Source organism: Gymnoscopelus braueri, assembly GCF_963280865.1.
Source record: "Gymnoscopelus braueri genome assembly, chromosome: 19".
NCBI classification, from domain to species: Eukaryota; Metazoa; Chordata; class Actinopteri; order Myctophiformes; family Myctophidae; genus Gymnoscopelus; species Gymnoscopelus braueri.
Genome location: NC_137621.1, coordinates 40,869,171 through 40,890,305, shown reverse-complemented (window position 1 = coordinate 40,890,305; position 21,135 = coordinate 40,869,171). Strand labels below are relative to the sequence as shown.

Here is a 21,135-nt window from a genome sequence, read left to right as displayed (position 1 = left end):
AGCTGGGGGCTCCTGAACCCCACCTTGAGAACCACTGGACTATAATGTAGTGCAGTATAGTGATTACGCCATACGATGTGGACTCATTATATCCCACAATGCACAGTGAAATGTAGGTACATGCGATGGTCACTTGTTAAGCTCTACCAATCCCATAATGCATTGCTCTGGTTCCGTTGAAAGGGGAAAAAACGGCGGTGCCTGTGGTAGAAGAACGAGAGCGTGGGAGAACCTGTGGGACAACCTGTCACTGGCTTTCCTTGTCCAGGTACTCTAGGTTGGGGGCATCCAATCTCTGTTCCTGGTTCCTGTTCTTTGTGAACTCCTTCAGCAGATCCATGACCTCTCCTTGGTAAACATCAGGAGTGGTTTGGGCCTCTGTGGCCCAGTAGTAGATGTCCCAGTCATTGCTAGGCTCATTGATCAACCTATCATATTGCAGCAGCTGGGTCTAAGTGTCATTGTGTTCAAGTAGCGTTCTGCGAAAAGGCTGAGCAGAATGCAATTCTCCAACATGCCTCTTGCGACTCTCATAGAGCAAGCGTCGTCTCTTGATGTCAATGAGCTCTCCTTTCTTTTCCTCCCATGGGGGAATAGGGACCTCAAACAGGTCAACCTGGTTGCCCCTGGGTGTCTCTCCACAATAACCATGAGCTGGCATCATCATCTCAGTCATTGTTGGCCTCCATGGTGCCTGACATACCACTTTCACAAACCTTTTGGCTAAGAGAGACGACAGCATCTTAAATGCCTCTCTTGTATTTGTTGCCGCGCCACATTTCTCCCCTTATTCGTATAGGATTGGTGACATCATTGCTGATGTCACTGCTGATGACACTGGACCAAACCAACCGAAGGGAATTTCATGTGGGGATATCTGTGTTCTTTGTTTAGTTTAGTTATTGGTCGACGAAATGTTCATCTACAGGAGAGATCTTTTAGTTTAATTAATCTTTTACTAGATTTTCCGCCGTTTTTCTTGGTTGCTTGTGGGGGTGTGTGTGGTTGTCAACCCTGCTTGCGTGCACATAACTAACTGCAACCAGGGGTGTGTGCGTGTGTGAGTGGAGTGGTTGTGATTCACAGGCTTTTACCAGCAGCCATGTCTGTATTGATGATCATTAAGTGGTGTGGTCAGGAGTATTCCATCAGCTCTCTGTCAGAGGAGGACACCGTCATGGACCTCAAACAGTCCATTAAAACCATGACTGGAGTGCTGCCCGAGAGACAGAAGCTGCTGGGACTAAAGGTCCACGGGAAGCCAGTGGAGGATGAGGTGAAGCTGGGCTCCCTGAAGCTGAAGCCCAACACCAAGATCATGATGATGGGAACCAGAGAGGAGAGCCTGGAAGACGTTTTAGCCCCACCGCCGGAGGACACAGACACGGTGGTGGTGAATGACTTTGATATTGAGGAGGAGGTCATTGAAGTAGAGCAGAGAGAGGAGAACCTGGCTAAAATCGCACGCAGAGTGAAGGACTACAAGGTGGATGAGATGAACCCACCCAGAGAGGGCAAGAGACTGCTGGTACTGGATATAGACTACACACTGTTCGATCACAAGTCATGCGCAGAGACGGGCCAGGAGCTGATGAGGCCGTTCCTCCATGAGTTTCTGACCTCGGCCTACGAGGACTATGACATCTGGTCTGCCACAAGTACGAAGTACATTGATGTCAAAATGAAGGAGCTGGGAGTGACAGGCAACCCCAACTACAAGATCACGTTCATGCTGGACAGTGCGGCCATGATCACTGTACACACTCCAAAGAAGGGGGTTGTGGACGTGAAACCTCTGGGGGTGATCTGGGGTAAGTATGGCGAGTTCTACAGCAGGAAGAACACTATCATGTTTGACGACATCAGACGCAACTTCCTCATGAACCCACAGAGCGGCCTGAAGATCTGTCCCTTTATGAAGGCTCATACGAACAGAGAGAAGGACAGGGAGTTGTTTAACCTGGCCCAATAAGATAGCCAAACTGGACGACTTCACTGGTCTCAAACACAAACACTGGGAGAGATTTTTGTCTAAGAAGCACCATCATTAAGGGAAGATTATTTGAATATTTTTATTAGGCTGTAACTGTCGTTTAACAATTTGGAAAACAGAGTTGTCTTCTAGGCCCGGCGTAACGCACAGGCTTTAGGGGCTGCAGACCAGAGCACCAAGCTCGAGGTGGGGGGGACCAAACACCTGCTCAAAAAAAAAAAAGACCAAGGGATGCACAGTACCAGTGCCTCCCCATCCTTAACTTTGCAGCGTCTATCTAGGATTTCTATCTATCAGATTTCTTCTGATAGGCGCCAAGGGGTACTCTTACTCATAATTATTGACTTTATTAAACTAGATGTTTCTGGGCTTTCCTTGCTGCCTGGGGTGAGGGTACAGGCTGGCTTGTAGCAGTGCAGCCTGTGTGGGAGGAATGTTTTCCATTGAGAGTCATTTTTGAGCAAACAGGTCCTTCCTTAGATCATTGACATTTTCGATGTCAGTTGTCTTGGCATACAGAACACAGGTGTATCTTTCCAGCAATGCAAAAGTGTTTGATTCCTGGCTAAGCAGCTGAAAAGGATCAGCTGTCATAGCAATGAAGGTGTTTGTCACTTCTGGAAATGATTTCCATGCAGCCCAGTCTGTCTTTTTGCCTTTGCCCTGGAACTGTGAAGTTTTATCACTACCTGTGAATGAGTGGAATCCGGGTAGAGCCAAACTCATGTTCTTCCCCAGCTTTTTGGAAATAGTGTTGATGCATATTTCCTGGACTTTCCCCCCCATACCAAAAGCAACCCAGATGCCTATATTTGGGTAGTCTTTGGTAAACAGACCAACAAGGATCACTATGATATCCGTATCCACTGTTCGAATTACGACTGTTTGTGCAGTTTTCTAGAGCATCTTTCAGATGGATGCACACTCTTGTGTCTGCTTCCTCATGGTCACACTCTGACATTGGGGCTAGAGGACCTGATGAAAGCACATGCCTACCTTTAGTTACATATACTTGCTTCCCTAGGTACGAACGTGGTGGCATTAACCTTCTCAGCTAACATTTCAAAGAGAGGTAGGGCGTGGGCATTAGCAGCACCATCAATAATCTTTGCATCAACAGACGATGGTAGTGGTGGGTAAGTATCGGCAGCTATTAGACCCAACAAATCAGATTTCTGAGATGGCAAATTGAGTTTTATTTTATTTTATTAAGTCATTTCTGCTTCTCTCGTTCACTCGCTGGGAAGGGACCATCCATAGGCTAGGTAAGAGCGCCATTTGGAGGAATTAAAAAAAAAAGGAAAAAAAATGATGTTTTGTTGAGGACACACAGAGACCTAGGCTGCGGCGGATCAGAGCCATATCGTGACAGATGTCATAACCGTTGATCACAAAGCTGAAGTTGATGGGAAAATAGTGCAATCCAACCCAAAACAATGAGGATGCCTGAGAACAGCAAAGGCAGGGCCATTTCCAACACAGTCACCAGGATCCGACGTTTCCACAGCTTCCAGTTTCCAATATGCTCTAAGGTAGCAGCCGCAGAGGGAGGTCTCCGTTCTCAGGGCCATACAATATTTCTATGCAATATTGTGATGCTCTTTATGCCATTCATTCCTTCCAAAACACTTAACTGCGCGACGATCACACTGACACAAAAACTGCTCACATTCATTGTTCACATTCACGCAGAAATTCTCCTGATCGCAGAACTTCGTCCCATCATCGCAGCCTATCCTCTTACCGTGATCACAGTACCATTTGTAGTCTTGGAAATCAGGTCTAATCGGGCACTTCTTGACTTCAGAGTAGTGGTGCCAGCAGAGATCATGTATTCTGCAGCATTCATCTAGAGGACAAACTGCCTCTCCTTCGCCCCAATTCCCACAGAAATTTCCATAGTCGACATACCAGACCGCATTTAGGCACGTTCTACAACAGAAATTGATCATGTTAGTGAACTGGCCTATGCTCCGTTCATCGCGTCGGGTCCTCCTCGCTCCTGTGGTCATGTTGACCACAGGAGCGATTTTGTCCAAGTCTTCGGGGATGTAACTGCTCGTGAGGTGGGGCTTGAGTTTTCCCTCGGTGAAGAGTGTGCAGATCTTGCCCTTGAAGCCTTCTGCTGCCTTCTTGAATTGGTCAATTTTGTGCCTAAAGTCAGTAGCAGCCTTGGACATGAACATAAAGATATGGGACTTGGCTTCGGTAAGCTCCCCATCAAAGATGTTACGACCGTCATCAAACTTCTTGAAGAGGACCACGGAGTCTTTGGACACCTCAAACTTTGAGTACACTGCATCATCAGAGGTCATCCCAAATGGAATATCATCTACGGCCTCTTTAATGAAGGCTTTAGCGTCCTCTGATGATTCAGAATCTTTGAAGAAGCCAATGACTGCCACCTCGTTTGCGATCATAGACTCTGCCTGCGTGACATCGGCCAGGGTGGAAACAGCTGGGCCTGTGCGATTCTTAAGCCACTTGACAATGTCATAAGCCTGCCTGCCATCCATGTGTGACTCCTTTGCTCCTCCCTTGAAGAACACGATGGTCGGGTATATCAGGACTTCATACTCCTGGGCCAGCTCCGTCTCTCCTGTGGCGTCTACTTTGCCAAGGCGAATAGCTGAACCCTCTGCCTTCAGCATGCGGGCCGCCTTGGCATACTCCGGGGCCAGTTCTTTGCAGTGGCCACACCATGGGGCATAGAATTCTACTAGAATGTTGGGGTGAACTTTCAATGCCGCATCAAAGTTACTTTTTCTCAGCACCAGGACATTGTCTTCCTCTGTGATCAGGGCTGACCCACTGCAGGTCACAAGCAGCGAGCTGGCCATAAGCAGTGCATAGAGGACAAACTTCGACATGGTTAACAAGCCTTTCTTAAAGATCATGGAACAAGCGCCTCTGCTTCAACTGAAAACCGTTATAAAGGTTGTTTCTAGTGCTACGATTGAACTTGGCTTCACTGAATCAAGTCCAGTTCAGTGTGGCGTCGACACGTTTATTTATACCCCCCAAACTCTGTGGTCGGTGCATCACAGCCGTGCTCTAATTGGACAGAGATGTTGACATAATGATTGCCATATATGGTATGAGATCAAGTACTCGTATTTACAGCGTAACTGTGGAAGATGAGATGTCTAAATTGATGTATATTCTGTACATTAGCCCTGGGGCTAATGTACAGACTTTCCCGTGCACACTGCTATTAGGCCAATGAAGTAAAAGTAACTCTGAAGTAACTCAAGCTCACTATGCGTTGTGAGCTTGTAGAACGGCTTTTTTTTGTCACACGACAGGTATAAATTGGCCTTAAATGGATAGTTCACCCCCAAAAATTTGTGTGATAGGCACTTTATTTTTATATTTTTACATTAACCACTTGAACCCTCACATCCCTATTCTGGGAGGAACATTAGCTGAATATAGCCGATCTACAAGCTGTGAGCTTGTAGATTGGATACTTTCGGCTAAGAGGTTTGGTGTACAGGGAAAAAAGAGAAGACCAAGTACAGAGCCAAAGGTCAAGTTTACAAAGTATTGAGGGTTTAAGTAATTTATGGAATCTCTGTGTATCTGTCACACAGAATTTGTCCTGGGTCGTACATCATCCGACTGTTCAGTCCCAAACTTGGCCTGTATGTCTCACGTGTGCAGAGCCAAACGGTAATCCAGACGGACCAACGGTTTCCGAAAGAATCCAAAGAATCACGAATATCTGTATCTGTGTTTGGGAGATTGAATTCTTCGGCTTCTCTGATTGGCCAACCCAAACCATCAGCTTCGTGGACTGGCAAAGTAATAAGTCAAAGTAAGTGGCTGATTGGCTAGCCCGACCCATCTGTTAAACCGATGTCTTCGCCAAATTGGTCAATCGTCCCATATAAGGGATAGTGCTGGTACCCTCATACATGGGCACTGATGTCCATATGGACGCTAACGTGAAGCTGGTAATGGTGTCAATCCACTGTGTCGCCTATTCAGCATCAATGTGATTGGTATCTCTGTATGTGGTTGAGAGTGTGTTTGTGACCCGGATTTGGGGTTGGCTAAGTTCTACTGTCCATTTGTGACATAGATGTCACAAGGGATATGAATAATACTTGAATAATATCATAGTATTATCTGAAGCCTTGCCTAAATAAGGAGTCCTAGATAGATATGTCATACTCATAGATGACTGATGCTACAGACTTGCCCAAATATGGAGCTCAACCTATTGAGTGGAATGTGAGATTAGAGGCCAGTCTAAACACTGATGTACCAATTTGGGAGAGGGCATATACAGTATGGGCAAGTCTTTCATTAGCATAAAGGGACACACGCTGTGTACTGCATGAAGTACTATATGTCAGGGTCTCTGTTCATCTATCTATTTGTCTGTTTCTATCTGTCTGTCTCTGTCTCCAGAGCTGATCTTGCAAACTGCTGGACCGATCGGCACCACACTTTGTTTTATATTTGAAATTTTTAACTTTGATTTTACTAGGGCATGCCCCTCTGGTTATGTAATACCTGTCGGTGTACTAAGTGCAGTACCCATCATCCGAGTACTTCGACGCAGGTACTATAACATCATATTGATGACATCAGGGATCTCCATATATGGGCATAAAAGGACACACACAGATACAGTACCCATGTTGTTGTTTTTTGCTATTTTAGTTGTCTAGTACGTCCAAATTGCATGAATGCATTATTGATTTTAGTTGTATGTTTCCGCCAAACACATGACACTCTGTTTACACACATTTGCACTCAAAGGACCACAATAGAAATAAGCTCTCAAGCTTTTTTGTGTTTCATCCTTTTGACAGATAATGTCAATGATGATGTAAATACATTTTCCGGTTATGCAATATCCCGTTATACAATACCCATTTTCAGTACACCCATTGTTAGAGAACTTATTTAGTGCGGTACCCATTATCATAGTAGAAACCAGTCTGATGTCAGTACTATCTCCTTAAATGGGCATAAAAGAAGGGCGCTCGGTGGTAAAGTGCCTGCCCACCACCACGAAGGGTGTGGGTTCGAAATCCATCGTGGTCCTTCCGCTTTGACGAGTGTCTACACAAACACAATTGGCCTGTCTTCGGGGGAGGGAAGCCAGGTGGCTAGGGTGATAATTGTCACTGCACTAACTCCTACTAGGAGTTGGGCTCCTCACTGCTAGGTGAGTCAGTAGTGACAACACAGAAATTGGCACATCTGAAGAAGGTTTAATAAGAATCAGAATCAGAATCAGAATCAGTTTTATTGTCACATCACAGGTTTACAAGGTAAAGAAGTGGGTGAAATTCGTTTTTGTACATCGTTCCCATCGCAACGTTAATTTCCATAGAAAGAAGAGGGGGGGGGGGAGAAGAAGAGGGGTGGGGGGCAAGTGGGAAGGAGATCAAAACAAGAGAGCAACAGAAGGCCAGACAAGTTATCTACATATTTACAAAGTACCTGAGATAATAAGAAACTAAGGTGCCTGAGCATAGCAGCAATGTATGTATACTGTGCATGTTATACTTATACTGTGCATGATATACATATGGACGTTAAGGTGCTTAGAGAAAAAAAAGAGCACAATAAAAAAAACAAAAAAGTCAGTGCGTTATACATGGGATTAAGGTGCAAAAGGTCAGTGCGTGTCCACCTAGGGTGGACTGACCCTAGTATAATCCGCAAGTAGCTCCATGAGGGAGTGCAACAAAAAAGTCATTTGTACCTGGTGTAGTCCACAGGTGTGTCCGAGGGGGAGCTAAGTCCAAGTCATTGTCCCTGGTATAATCCACAGGTGTGTTCAGGAAGAGCCAGAAAAGTTTTTGCACCGCCTGCTGTCAGGCTGCTGAACAAGGCTTATGCCTCCTCATTCAGCATCCTGACAGCAGCCGGACCAAAACTGCACCAGAGCCTGGTGGTGGAACTCTTGATACTGCGGTAGAGCCCCTTGCCCGGTCGCGGTCGTTGTAGGGGTTTGAACAGTTTGAACAAGAAAAAGGGCATTAAAGGGACAGACAGATTTGTAGATTTATAGATATATATTTCTGCATAACCACTGATCTGACCAACTTCCCATTCGAGTCGGCACTGTGCTCCTTCACATTAAGTCCCAGATCCATATCGGAGCCATGCTGTTTCTATGTGGCTAGAGATCCACAAAATGCCCTATTTTTTTCCCACATAATGTATTGTGTAAATGTTTTGAAATATTTAACTTTATTCATTTAGAATAATAATAATGGTATATAATTATTATTTTTTTTACTTTTAAATTTTTATCCCGCGATTTTTGTAACCCATTTTTTTCACCCGGTGCCAATTTCCTAAGTGATCCTGGGCACTACACCAGCCCTACACCAGTATTACACCTGTCACCCCACAGTAGGGAGGCCAGGGCCGAGCTCATGCTTCCTTCAGGCATGAGAGCCAACTGACCTTCTTGTCACCTGACAGGGGGGAGTTTCCCTGGTTGGACGTAGCGCGTGGAAGGAACACGTTATTCCAACCAGTTCCCTTCCCCTCCATCAGGCGCCCCGGCTGTCATGGGGGAGGCGGTATAGTGACCAGGATTACTACATGTTTTTGTGAGGGTATTAACTACCCTAGGAGATTATAATTATAATAATAATGGAGGTCGGTAGCGGTCAGATCAGGCTGAAACCATGCCCAGATATGAGTCATACATAATAGATGTATGTCATAGATGAAATATGGAGTTGCACCCATCCACTGCTTTGTGAGATTACCCCCAGACACAGGCTGTGTCTGAAATCACTCCCTACTTACTATATTGTGCACTATATCCGGACCCCCAGTATATCAAGGACCCCAGTTTACTATGCATTAGGGCCCCATAACATTACCAGTCATTTAGCTGGGGGCTCCTGAACCCCACCTTGAGAACCACTGGACTATAATGTAGTGCAGTATAGTGATTACGCCATACGATGTGGACTCATTATATCCCACAATGCACAGTGAAATGTAGGTACATGCGATGGTCACTTGTTAAGCTCTACCAATCCCATAATGCATTGCTCTGGTTCCGTTGAAAGGGGAAAAAACGGCGGTGCCTGTGGTAGAAGAACGAGAGCGTGGGAGAACCTGTGGGACAACCTGTCACTGGCTTTCCTTGTCCAGGTACTCTAGGTTGGGGGCATCCAATCTCTGTTCCTGGTTCCTGTTCTTTGTGAACTCCTTCAGCAGATCCATGACCTCTCCTTGGTAAACATCAGGAGTGGTTTGGGCCTCTGTGGCCCAGTAGTAGATGTCCCAGTCATTGCTAGGCTCATTGATCAACCTATCATATTGCAGCAGCTGGGTCTAAGTGTCATTGTGTTCAAGTAGCGTTCTGCGAAAAGGCTGAGCAGAATGCAATTCTCCAACATGCCTCTTGCGACTCTCATAGAGCAAGCGTCGTCTCTTGATGTCAATGAGCTCTCCTTTCTTTTCCTCCCATGGGGGAATAGGGACCTCAAACAGGTCAACCTGGTTGCCCCTGGGTGTCTCTCCACAATAACCATGAGCTGGCATCATCATCTCAGTCATTGTTGGCCTCCATGGTGCCTGACATACCACTTTCACAAACCTTTTGGCTAAGAGAGACGACAGCATCTTAAATGCCTCTCTTGTATTTGTTGCCGCGCCACATTTCTCCCCTTATTCGTATAGGATTGGTGACATCATTGCTGATGTCACTGCTGATGACACTGGACCAAACCAACCGAAGGGAATTTCATGTGGGGATATCTGTGTTCTTTGTTTAGTTTAGTTATTGGTCGACGAAATGTTCATCTACAGGAGAGATCTTTTAGTTTAATTAATCTTTTACTAGATTTTCCGCCGTTTTTCTTGGTTGCTTGTGGGGGTGTGTGTGGTTGTCAACCCTGCTTGCGTGCACATAACTAACTGCAACCAGGGGTGTGTGCGTGTGTGAGTGGAGTGGTTGTGATTCACAGGCTTTTACCAGCAGCCATGTCTGTATTGATGATCATTAAGTGGTGTGGTCAGGAGTATTCCATCAGCTCTCTGTCAGAGGAGGACACCGTCATGGACCTCAAACAGTCCATTAAAACCATGACTGGAGTGCTGCCCGAGAGACAGAAGCTGCTGGGACTAAAGGTCCACGGGAAGCCAGTGGAGGATGAGGTGAAGCTGGGCTCCCTGAAGCTGAAGCCCAACACCAAGATCATGATGATGGGAACCAGAGAGGAGAGCCTGGAAGACGTTTTAGCCCCACCGCCGGAGGACACAGACACGGTGGTGGTGAATGACTTTGATATTGAGGAGGAGGTCATTGAAGTAGAGCAGAGAGAGGAGAACCTGGCTAAAATCGCACGCAGAGTGAAGGACTACAAGGTGGATGAGATGAACCCACCCAGAGAGGGCAAGAGACTGCTGGTACTGGATATAGACTACACACTGTTCGATCACAAGTCATGCGCAGAGACGGGCCAGGAGCTGATGAGGCCGTTCCTCCATGAGTTTCTGACCTCGGCCTACGAGGACTATGACATCTGGTCTGCCACAAGTACGAAGTACATTGATGTCAAAATGAAGGAGCTGGGAGTGACAGGCAACCCCAACTACAAGATCACGTTCATGCTGGACAGTGCGGCCATGATCACTGTACACACTCCAAAGAAGGGGGTTGTGGACGTGAAACCTCTGGGGGTGATCTGGGGTAAGTATGGCGAGTTCTACAGCAGGAAGAACACTATCATGTTTGACGACATCAGACGCAACTTCCTCATGAACCCACAGAGCGGCCTGAAGATCTGTCCCTTTATGAAGGCTCATACGAACAGAGAGAAGGACAGGGAGTTGTTTAACCTGGCCCAATAAGATAGCCAAACTGGACGACTTCACTGGTCTCAAACACAAACACTGGGAGAGATTTTTGTCTAAGAAGCACCATCATTAAGGGAAGATTATTTGAATATTTTTATTAGGCTGTAACTGTCGTTTAACAATTTGGAAAACAGAGTTGTCTTCTAGGCCCGGCGTAACGCACAGGCTTTAGGGGCTGCAGACCAGAGCACCAAGCTCGAGGTGGGGGGGACCAAACACCTGCTCAAAAAAAAAAAAGACCAAGGGATGCACAGTACCAGTGCCTCCCCATCCTTAACTTTGCAGCGTCTATCTAGGATTTCTATCTATCAGATTTCTTCTGATAGGCGCCAAGGGGTACTCTTACTCATAATTATTGACTTTATTAAACTAGATGTTTCTGGGCTTTCCTTGCTGCCTGGGGTGAGGGTACAGGCTGGCTTGTAGCAGTGCAGCCTGTGTGGGAGGAATGTTTTCCATTGAGAGTCATTTTTGAGCAAACAGGTCCTTCCTTAGATCATTGACATTTTCGATGTCAGTTGTCTTGGCATACAGAACACAGGTGTATCTTTCCAGCAATGCAAAAGTGTTTGATTCCTGGCTAAGCAGCTGAAAAGGATCAGCTGTCATAGCAATGAAGGTGTTTGTCACTTCTGGAAATGATTTCCATGCAGCCCAGTCTGTCTTTTTGCCTTTGCCCTGGAACTGTGAAGTTTTATCACTACCTGTGAATGAGTGGAATCCGGGTAGAGCCAAACTCATGTTCTTCCCCAGCTTTTTGGAAATAGTGTTGATGCATATTTCCTGGACTTTCCCCCCCATACCAAAAGCAACCCAGATGCCTATATTTGGGTAGTCTTTGGTAAACAGACCAACAAGGATCACTATGATATCCGTATCCACTGTTCGAATTACGACTGTTTGTGCAGTTTTCTAGAGCATCTTTCAGATGGATGCACACTCTTGTGTCTGCTTCCTCATGGTCACACTCTGACATTGGGGCTAGAGGACCTGATGAAAGCACATGCCTACCTTTAGTTACATATACTTGCTTCCCTAGGTACGAACGTGGTGGCATTAACCTTCTCAGCTAACATTTCAAAGAGAGGTAGGGCGTGGGCATTAGCAGCACCATCAATAATCTTTGCATCAACAGACGATGGTAGTGGTGGGTAAGTATCGGCAGCTATTAGACCCAACAAATCAGATTTCTGAGATGGCAAATTGAGTTTTATTTTATTTTATTAAGTCATTTCTGCTTCTCTCGTTCACTCGCTGGGAAGGGACCATCCATAGGCTAGGTAAGAGCGCCATTTGGAGGAATTAAAAAAAAAAGGAAAAAAAATGATGTTTTGTTGAGGACACACAGAGACCTAGGCTGCGGCGGATCAGAGCCATATCGTGACAGATGTCATAACCGTTGATCACAAAGCTGAAGTTGATGGGAAAATAGTGCAATCCAACCCAAAACAATGAGGATGCCTGAGAACAGCAAAGGCAGGGCCATTTCCAACACAGTCACCAGGATCCGACGTTTCCACAGCTTCCAGTTTCCAATATGCTCTAAGGTAGCAGCCGCAGAGGGAGGTCTCCGTTCTCAGGGCCATACAATATTTCTATGCAATATTGTGATGCTCTTTATGCCATTCATTCCTTCCAAAACACTTAACTGCGCGACGATCACACTGACACAAAAACTGCTCACATTCATTGTTCACATTCACGCAGAAATTCTCCTGATCGCAGAACTTCGTCCCATCATCGCAGCCTATCCTCTTACCGTGATCACAGTACCATTTGTAGTCTTGGAAATCAGGTCTAATCGGGCACTTCTTGACTTCAGAGTAGTGGTGCCAGCAGAGATCATGTATTCTGCAGCATTCATCTAGAGGACAAACTGCCTCTCCTTCGCCCCAATTCCCACAGAAATTTCCATAGTCGACATACCAGACCGCATTTAGGCACGTTCTACAACAGAAATTGATCATGTTAGTGAACTGGCCTATGCTCCGTTCATCGCGTCGGGTCCTCCTCGCTCCTGTGGTCATGTTGACCACAGGAGCGATTTTGTCCAAGTCTTCGGGGATGTAACTGCTCGTGAGGTGGGGCTTGAGTTTTCCCTCGGTGAAGAGTGTGCAGATCTTGCCCTTGAAGCCTTCTGCTGCCTTCTTGAATTGGTCAATTTTGTGCCTAAAGTCAGTAGCAGCCTTGGACATGAACATAAAGATATGGGACTTGGCTTCGGTAAGCTCCCCATCAAAGATGTTACGACCGTCATCAAACTTCTTGAAGAGGACCACGGAGTCTTTGGACACCTCAAACTTTGAGTACACTGCATCATCAGAGGTCATCCCAAATGGAATATCATCTACGGCCTCTTTAATGAAGGCTTTAGCGTCCTCTGATGATTCAGAATCTTTGAAGAAGCCAATGACTGCCACCTCGTTTGCGATCATAGACTCTGCCTGCGTGACATCGGCCAGGGTGGAAACAGCTGGGCCTGTGCGATTCTTAAGCCACTTGACAATGTCATAAGCCTGCCTGCCATCCATGTGTGACTCCTTTGCTCCTCCCTTGAAGAACACGATGGTCGGGTATATCAGGACTTCATACTCCTGGGCCAGCTCCGTCTCTCCTGTGGCGTCTACTTTGCCAAGGCGAATAGCTGAACCCTCTGCCTTCAGCATGCGGGCCGCCTTGGCATACTCCGGGGCCAGTTCTTTGCAGTGGCCACACCATGGGGCATAGAATTCTACTAGAATGTTGGGGTGAACTTTCAATGCCGCATCAAAGTTACTTTTTCTCAGCACCAGGACATTGTCTTCCTCTGTGATCAGGGCTGACCCACTGCAGGTCACAAGCAGCGAGCTGGCCATAAGCAGTGCATAGAGGACAAACTTCGACATGGTTAACAAGCCTTTCTTAAAGATCATGGAACAAGCGCCTCTGCTTCAACTGAAAACCGTTATAAAGGTTGTTTCTAGTGCTACGATTGAACTTGGCTTCACTGAATCAAGTCCAGTTCAGTGTGGCGTCGACACGTTTATTTATACCCCCCAAACTCTGTGGTCGGTGCATCACAGCCGTGCTCTAATTGGACAGAGATGTTGACATAATGATTGCCATATATGGTATGAGATCAAGTACTCGTATTTACAGCGTAACTGTGGAAGATGAGATGTCTAAATTGATGTATATTCTGTACATTAGCCCTGGGGCTAATGTACAGACTTTCCCGTGCACACTGCTATTAGGCCAATGAAGTAAAAGTAACTCTGAAGTAACTCAAGCTCACTATGCGTTGTGAGCTTGTAGAACGGCTTTTTTTTGTCACACGACAGGTATAAATTGGCCTTAAATGGATAGTTCACCCCCAAAAATTTGTGTGATAGGCACTTTATTTTTATATTTTTACATTAACCACTTGAACCCTCACATCCCTATTCTGGGAGGAACATTAGCTGAATATAGCCGATCTACAAGCTGTGAGCTTGTAGATTGGATACTTTCGGCTAAGAGGTTTGGTGTACAGGGAAAAAAGAGAAGACCAAGTACAGAGCCAAAGGTCAAGTTTACAAAGTATTGAGGGTTTAAGTAATTTATGGAATCTCTGTGTATCTGTCACACAGAATTTGTCCTGGGTCGTACATCATCCGACTGTTCAGTCCCAAACTTGGCCTGTATGTCTCACGTGTGCAGAGCCAAACGGTAATCCAGACGGACCAACGGTTTCCGAAAGAATCCAAAGAATCACGAATATCTGTATCTGTGTTTGGGAGATTGAATTCTTCGGCTTCTCTGATTGGCCAACCCAAACCATCAGCTTCGTGGACTGGCAAAGTAATAAGTCAAAGTAAGTGGCTGATTGGCTAGCCCGACCCATCTGTTAAACCGATGTCTTCGCCAAATTGGTCAATCGTCCCATATAAGGGATAGTGCTGGTACCCTCATGCATGGGCACTGATGTCCATATGGACGCTAACGTGAAGCTGGTAATGGTGTCAATCCACTGTGTCGCCTATTCAGCATCAATGTGATTGGTATCTCTGTATGTGGTTGAGAGTGTGTTTGTGACCCGGATTTGGGGTTGGCTAAGTTCTACTGTCCATTTGTGACATAGATGTCACAAGGGATATGAATAATACTTGAATAATATCATAGTATTATCTGAAGCCTTGCCTAAATAAGGAGTCCTAGATAGATATGTCATACTCATAGATGACTGATGCTACAGACTTGCCCAAATATGGAGCTCGACCTATTGAGTGGAATGTGAGATTAGAGGCCAGTCTAAACACTGATGTACCAATTTGGGAGAGGGCATGTACAGTATTTCATTAGCATAAAGGGACACACGCTGTGTACTGCATGAAGTACTATATGTCAGGGTCTCTGTTCATCTATCTATTTGTCTGTTTCTATCTGTCTGTCTCTCTGTCTCCAGAGCTGATCTTGCAAACTGCTGGACCGATCGGCACCACACTTTGTTTTATATTTGAAATATTTAACTTTGATTTTACTAGGGCATGCCCCTCTGGTTATGTAATACCTGTCGGTGTACTAAGTGCAGTACCCATCATCCGAGTACTTCGACGCAGGTACTATAACATCATATTGATGGCATCAGGGATCTCCATATATGGGCATAAAAGGACACACACAGATACAGTACCCATGTTGTTGTTTTTTGCTATTTTAGTTGTCTAGTATGTCCAAATTGCATGAATGCATTATTGATTTTAGTTGTATGTTTCCGCCAAACACATGACACTCTGTTTACACACATTTGCACTCAAAGGCAGAAGGAGCGAGTGCATTCTCCGGCAGCGGCAACAGCCGCGGAACGTCCGCGGAACTTCCGGTGGAGGAGCGGCAGCTCCCGGCAGTGACTGCCGGCGGTGGAGCGTCAGCTGCCGGCGGAGCAGCGGAACTGCCGCGGAAACTGCCGGTGGAGGAGCGGCAGTCGCGGAACTGCCGGTGGAGGAGCGGCAGTCAACTTATTTTTCCGCTGATAAAGTATAGTTTTGGACCATGACGGAGCCGCGCCGAATCAGCAGACCTTGAGGCCAAGGAGTCGCGCCCGAGCGCCTCCAGGCGCGAGTGCCCGCGACGACCGGCCGATGGTCTGCTATTCGACTAAGCGGCGTCCGAGTTATGTACCCTCCTCAAAGGACCACAATAGAAATAAGCTCTCAAGCTTTTTTGTGTTTCATCCTTTTGACAGATAATGTCAATGATGATGTAAATACATTTTAGTCAAAAATAAATAAATAAAAATCAATCAATCAAAAAAACAAAACATGCCCCTCCGGTTATGCAATATCCCGTTATACAATACCCATTTTCAGTATACCCATTGTTAGAGAACTTATTTAGTGCGGTACCCATTATCATAGTAGAAACCAGTCTGATGTCAGTACTATCTCCTTAAATGGGCATAAAAGAAGGGCGCTCGGTGGTAAAGTGCCTGCCCACCACCGCGAAGGGTGTGGGTTCGAAATCCATCGTGGTCCTTCCGCTTTGACGAGTGTCTACACAAACACAATTGGCCTGTCTTCGGGCGAGGGAAGCCAGGTGGCTAGGGTGATAATTGTCACTGCACTAACTCCTACTAGGAGTTGGGCTCCTCACTGCTAGGTGAGTCAGTAGTGACAACACAGAAATTGGCATAACATCTGAAGAAGGTTTAATAAGAAAAAGGGCATTAAAGGGACAGACAGATTTGTAGATTTATAGATATATATTTCTGCATAACCACTGATCTGACCAACTTCCCATTCGAGTTGGCACTGTGCTCCTTCACATTAAGTCCCAGATCCATATTGGAGCCATGCTGTTTCTATGTGGCTAGAGATCCACAAAATGCCCTATTTTTTCCCCACATAATGTATTGTGTAAATGTTTTGAAATATTTAACTTTATTCATTTAGAATAATAATAATGGTATATAATTATAATAATAATGGAGGTCGGTAGCGGTCAGATCAGGCTGAAACCATGCCCAGATATGAGTCATACATAATAGATGTATGTCATAGATGAAATATGGAGTTGCACCCATCCACTGCTTTGTGAGATTACCCCCAGACACAGGCTGTGTCTGAAATCACTCCCTACTTACTATATTGTGCACTATATCCGGACCCCCAGTATATCAAGGACCCCAGTTTACTATGCATTAGGGCCCCATAACATTACCAGTCATTTAGCTGGGGGCTCCTGAACCCCACCTTGAGAACCACTGGACTATAATGTAGTGCAGTATAGTGATTACGCCATACGATGTGGACTCATTATATCCCACAATGCACAGTGAAATGTAGGTACATGCGATGGTCACTTGTTAAGCTCTACCAATCCCATAATGCATTGCTCTGGTTCCGTTGAAAGGGGAAAAAACGGCGGTGCCTGTGGTAGAAGAACGAGAGCGTGGGAGAACCTGTGGGACAACCTGTCACTGGCTTTCCTTGTCCAGGTACTCTAGGTTGGGGGCATCCAATCTCTGTTCCTGGTTCCTGTTCTTTGTGAACTCCTTCAGCAGATCCATGACCTCTCCTTGGTAAACATCAGGAGTGGTTTGGGCCTCTGTGGCCCAGTAGTAGATGTCCCAGTCATTGCTAGGCTCATTGATCAACCTATCATATTGCAGCAGCTGGGTCTCTGTCATTGTGTTCAAGTAGCGTTCTGCGAAAAGGCTGAGCAGAATGCAATTCTCCAACATGCCCCTCTTGCGACTCTCATAGAGCAAGCGTCGTCTCTTGATGTCAATGAGCTCTCCTTTCTTTTCCTCCCATGGGGGAATAGGGACCTCAAACAGGTCAACCTGGTTGCCCCTGGGTGTCTCTCCACAATAACCATGAGCTGGCATCATCATCTCAGTCATTGTTGGCCTCCATGGTGCCTGACATACCACTTTCACAAACCTTTTGGCTAAGAGAGACGACAGCATCTTAAATGTCTCTCTTGTATTTGTTGCCGCGCCGCATTTCTCCCCTTATTCGTATAGGATTGGTGACATCATTGCTGATGTCACTGCTGATGACACTGGACCAAACCAACCGAAGGGAATTTCATGTGGGGATATCTGTGTTCTTTGTTTAGTTTAGTTATTGGTCGACGAAATGTTCATCTACAGGAGAGATCTTTTAGTTTAATTAATCTTTTACTAGATTTTCCGCCGTTTTTCTTGGTTGCTTGTGGGGGTGTGTGTGGTTGTCAACCCTGCTTGCGTGCACATAACTAACTGCAACCAGGGGTGTGTGCGTGTGTGTGTGAGTGGAGTGGTTGTGATTCACAGGCTTTTACCAGCAGCCATGTCTGTATCGATGATCATTAAGTGGTGTGGTCAGGAGTATTCCATCAGCTCTCTGTCAGAGGAGGACACCATCATGGATCTCAAACAGTCCATTAAAACCATGACTGGAGTGCTGCCCGAGAGACAGAAGCTGCTGGGACTAAAGGTCCACGGGAAGCCAGTGGAGGATGAGGTGAAGCTGGGCTCCCTGAAGCTGAAGCCCAACACCAAGATCATGATGATGGGAACCAGAGAGGAGAGCCTGGAAGACGTTTTAGCCCCACCGCCGGAGGACACAGACACAGTGGTGGTGAATGACTTTGATATTGAGGAGGAGGTCATTGAAGTAGAGCAGAGAGAGGAGAACCTGGCTAAAATCGCACGCAGAGTAAAGGACTACAAGGTGGATGAGATGAACCCACCCAGAGAGGGCAAGAGACTGCTGGTACTGGATATAGACTACACACTGTTCGATCACAAGTCATGCGCAGAGACGGGCCAGGAGCTGATGAGGCCGTTCCTCCATGAGTTTCTGACCTCGGCCTACGAGGACTATGACATAGTCATCTGGTCTGCCACAAGTACGAAGTACATTGATGTCAAAATGAAGGAGCTGGGAGTGACAGGCAACCCCAACTACAAGATCACGTTCATGCTGGACAGTGCGGCCATGATCACTGTACACACTCCAAAGAAGGGGGTTGTGGACGTGAAACCTCTGGGGGTGATCTGGGGTAAGTATGACGAGTTCTACAGCAGGAAGAACACTATCATGTTTGACGACATCAGACGCAACTTCCTCATGAACCCACAGAACGGCCTGAAGATCCGTCCCTTTATGAAGGCTCATACGAACAGAGAGAAGGACAGGGAGTTGTTTAACCTGGCCCAATACCTCAAAGAGATAGCCAAACTGGACGACTTCACTGGTCTCAACCACAAACACTGGGAGAGGTTTTTGTCTAAGAAGCACCATCATTAAGGGAAGATTATTTGAATATTTTTATTAGGCTGTAACTGTCGTTTAACAATTTGGAAAACAGAGTTGTCTTCTAGGCCCGGCGTAACGCACAGGCTTTAGGGGCTGCAGACCAGAGCACCAAGCTCGAGGTGGGGGGGACCAAACACCTGCTCAAACAAAAAAAAGACCAAACTAGCTGCCGAATTAACGCTACATCTGTGCTGAAATGCATCAGCAGCACCCCTCACCCCACTGATGAAGCTTTCAGACAAACAGCCTTCGACCGTCCGGCCTGGCGGAGATGATGCCAGAAACTTCTGGCATCATCTTTTTTTTAACTAGATTTTTGTTTTGTTCGTTTTTGTCGCTGCACCCTTGGCAACATGCCTGGCTGTGACAGGTGACATGATCTTTTTTCCCCCCATTTCTGTACAACAACTTCTTCCTCCTTACTGACTGATTGGTGGCTATCGCTGAGATGGGGGCCGCTCCTCAGCTGGGGGAGGGGGAGGGAGTCTGTTTCTTTGGCCTGGGGCCCACTTGTGGCAGGATGCTGCACTGGCCTCTTTGGGGCTGTGTGAACTCCTCTGGAGCCACTGCTGCCTGGGCGAAGGACCGGCTGCTGAGAAGGCTCACTACTAGGGATGCACAGTACCAGTGCCTCTGCATCCTTAACTTTGCAGCGTCTATCTAGGATTTCTATCTATCAGATTTCTTCTGATAGGCGCCAAGGGGTACTCTTACTCATAATTATTGACTTTATTAAACTAGATGTTTCTGGGCTTTCCTTGCTGCCTGGGGTGAGGGTACAGGCTGGCTTGTAGCAGTGCAGCCAGTGTGGGAGGAATGTTTTCCATTGAGAGTCATTTTTGAGCAAACAGGTCCTTCCTTAGATCATTGACATTTTCGATGTCAGTTGTCTTGGCATACAGAACACTGGTGTATCTTTCCAGCAATGCAAAAGTGTTTGATTCCTGGCTAAGCAGCTGAAAAGGATCAGCTGTCATAGCAATGAAGGTGTTTGTCACTTCTGGAAATGATTTCCATGCAGCCCAGTCTGTCTTTTTGCCTTTGCCCTGGAACTGTGAAGTTGTAACACTACCTGTGAATGAGTGGAATCCGGGTAGAGCCAAACTCATGTTCTTCCCCAGCTTTTTGGAAATAGTGTTGATGCATATTTCCTGGACTTTTCCCCCCATACCAAAAGCAACCCAGATGCCTATATTTGGGTAGTCTTTGGTAAACAGACCAACAAGGATCACTATGATATCCGTATCCACTGTTCGAATTACGACTGTTTGTGCACCCTTTTCTAGAGCATCTTTCAGATGGATGCACACTCTTGTGTCTGCTTCCTCATGGTCACACTCTGACATTGGGGCTAGAGGACCTGATGAAAGCACATGCCTACCTTTAGTTACATATACTTGCTTCCCTAGGTTCGAACGTGGTGGCATTAACCTTCTCAGCTAACATTTCAAAGAGAGGTAGGGCGTGGGCATTAGCAGCACCATCAATAATCTTTGCATCAACAGACGATGGTAGTGGTGGGTAAGTATCGGCAGCTATTAGACCCAACAAATCAGATTTCTGAGATGGCAAATTGAGTTTACCGTCTTTGGACAGGGCTGGAGGATAAATATTATACTCATGAGAGAAGAACTCATCCAGGTTGCCATCTCTAAACTTACTAAAAGTTGACCGAAGAGGTTACATTCACTTTTCAAAGCTGATAGTTTTGCTCTCTCCTTGGATCTTGGCTTCAAATGCACAGTTCATTTGCACAGTTGCGAGTGTCCAATACAAGCAACTCTTGACATGTATCCAGAAATGGATTGCCCATGATTGAGATTGTGTTGCACAAGTTTGAAACATAGAGGTTACATCTGAATGCATGTACTGTGATTCAAAATTAACAAGAAGTCTAGCCTGCTCTGGTCCTGCTACCATCCATCGCCGAAAGGCGTGGGGTTCTCTAGACTGTTAGACCAATGGCACCTCCTGTACCTTTTACCAACTCATTATTTTGTTCATGGGCTTGATCAATTGGCATGCATG

At 46.1% G+C, this 21,135-nt stretch overlaps 4 protein-coding genes and 2 pseudogenes across 6 annotated transcripts; 3 read left to right on the top strand and 3 right to left on the bottom strand.

Annotated features, from left to right (window-relative positions):
* Window positions 1-247: 247 nt before the first annotated feature.
* Window positions 248-742, bottom strand: LOC308074618 (succinate dehydrogenase assembly factor 2, mitochondrial-like; annotated as a pseudogene). Its single transcript has one exon. The product of its transcript is annotated as a succinate dehydrogenase assembly factor 2, mitochondrial-like (transcript).
* Window positions 743-1,102: 360 nt separating this feature from the next.
* LOC308074876 (ubiquitin-like domain-containing CTD phosphatase 1) lies at window positions 1,103-1,972 on the top strand (the record flags this gene model as incomplete). Its single annotated transcript, XM_080414379.1, has 1 exon — window positions 1,103-1,972. One exon carries the CDS (start codon window positions 1,103-1,105, stop codon window positions 1,970-1,972), a length of 870 nt encoding a protein of 289 aa, XP_080270505.1.
* Window positions 1,973-9,112: 7,140 nt separating this feature from the next.
* Window positions 9,113-9,607, bottom strand: LOC308075047 (succinate dehydrogenase assembly factor 2, mitochondrial-like; annotated as a pseudogene). The gene has a single exon. The product of its transcript is annotated as a succinate dehydrogenase assembly factor 2, mitochondrial-like (transcript).
* Window positions 9,608-9,967: 360 nt separating this feature from the next.
* LOC308074964 (ubiquitin-like domain-containing CTD phosphatase 1) lies at window positions 9,968-10,837 on the top strand (the record flags this gene model as incomplete). Its single annotated transcript, XM_080414532.1, has 1 exon — window positions 9,968-10,837. The coding sequence occupies one exon, from the start codon at window positions 9,968-9,970 to the stop codon at window positions 10,835-10,837; it is 870 nt and encodes a 289-aa protein (XP_080270658.1).
* Window positions 10,838-17,276: 6,439 nt separating this feature from the next.
* LOC308075181 (succinate dehydrogenase assembly factor 2, mitochondrial-like) lies at window positions 17,277-17,771 on the bottom strand (the record flags this gene model as incomplete). Its single annotated transcript, XM_080414854.1, has 1 exon — window positions 17,277-17,771. One exon carries the CDS (start codon window positions 17,769-17,771, stop codon window positions 17,277-17,279), a length of 495 nt encoding a protein of 164 aa, XP_080270980.1.
* Window positions 17,772-18,135: 364 nt separating this feature from the next.
* Window positions 18,136-19,098, top strand: LOC308074395 (ubiquitin-like domain-containing CTD phosphatase 1; the record flags this gene model as incomplete). The annotated part of the gene is made up of 1 exon (XM_080413835.1): window positions 18,136-19,098. The coding sequence occupies one exon, from the start codon at window positions 18,136-18,138 to the stop codon at window positions 19,096-19,098; it is 963 nt and encodes a 320-aa protein (XP_080269961.1).
* Between the last annotated feature and the right edge of the window lie 2,037 nt (window positions 19,099-21,135).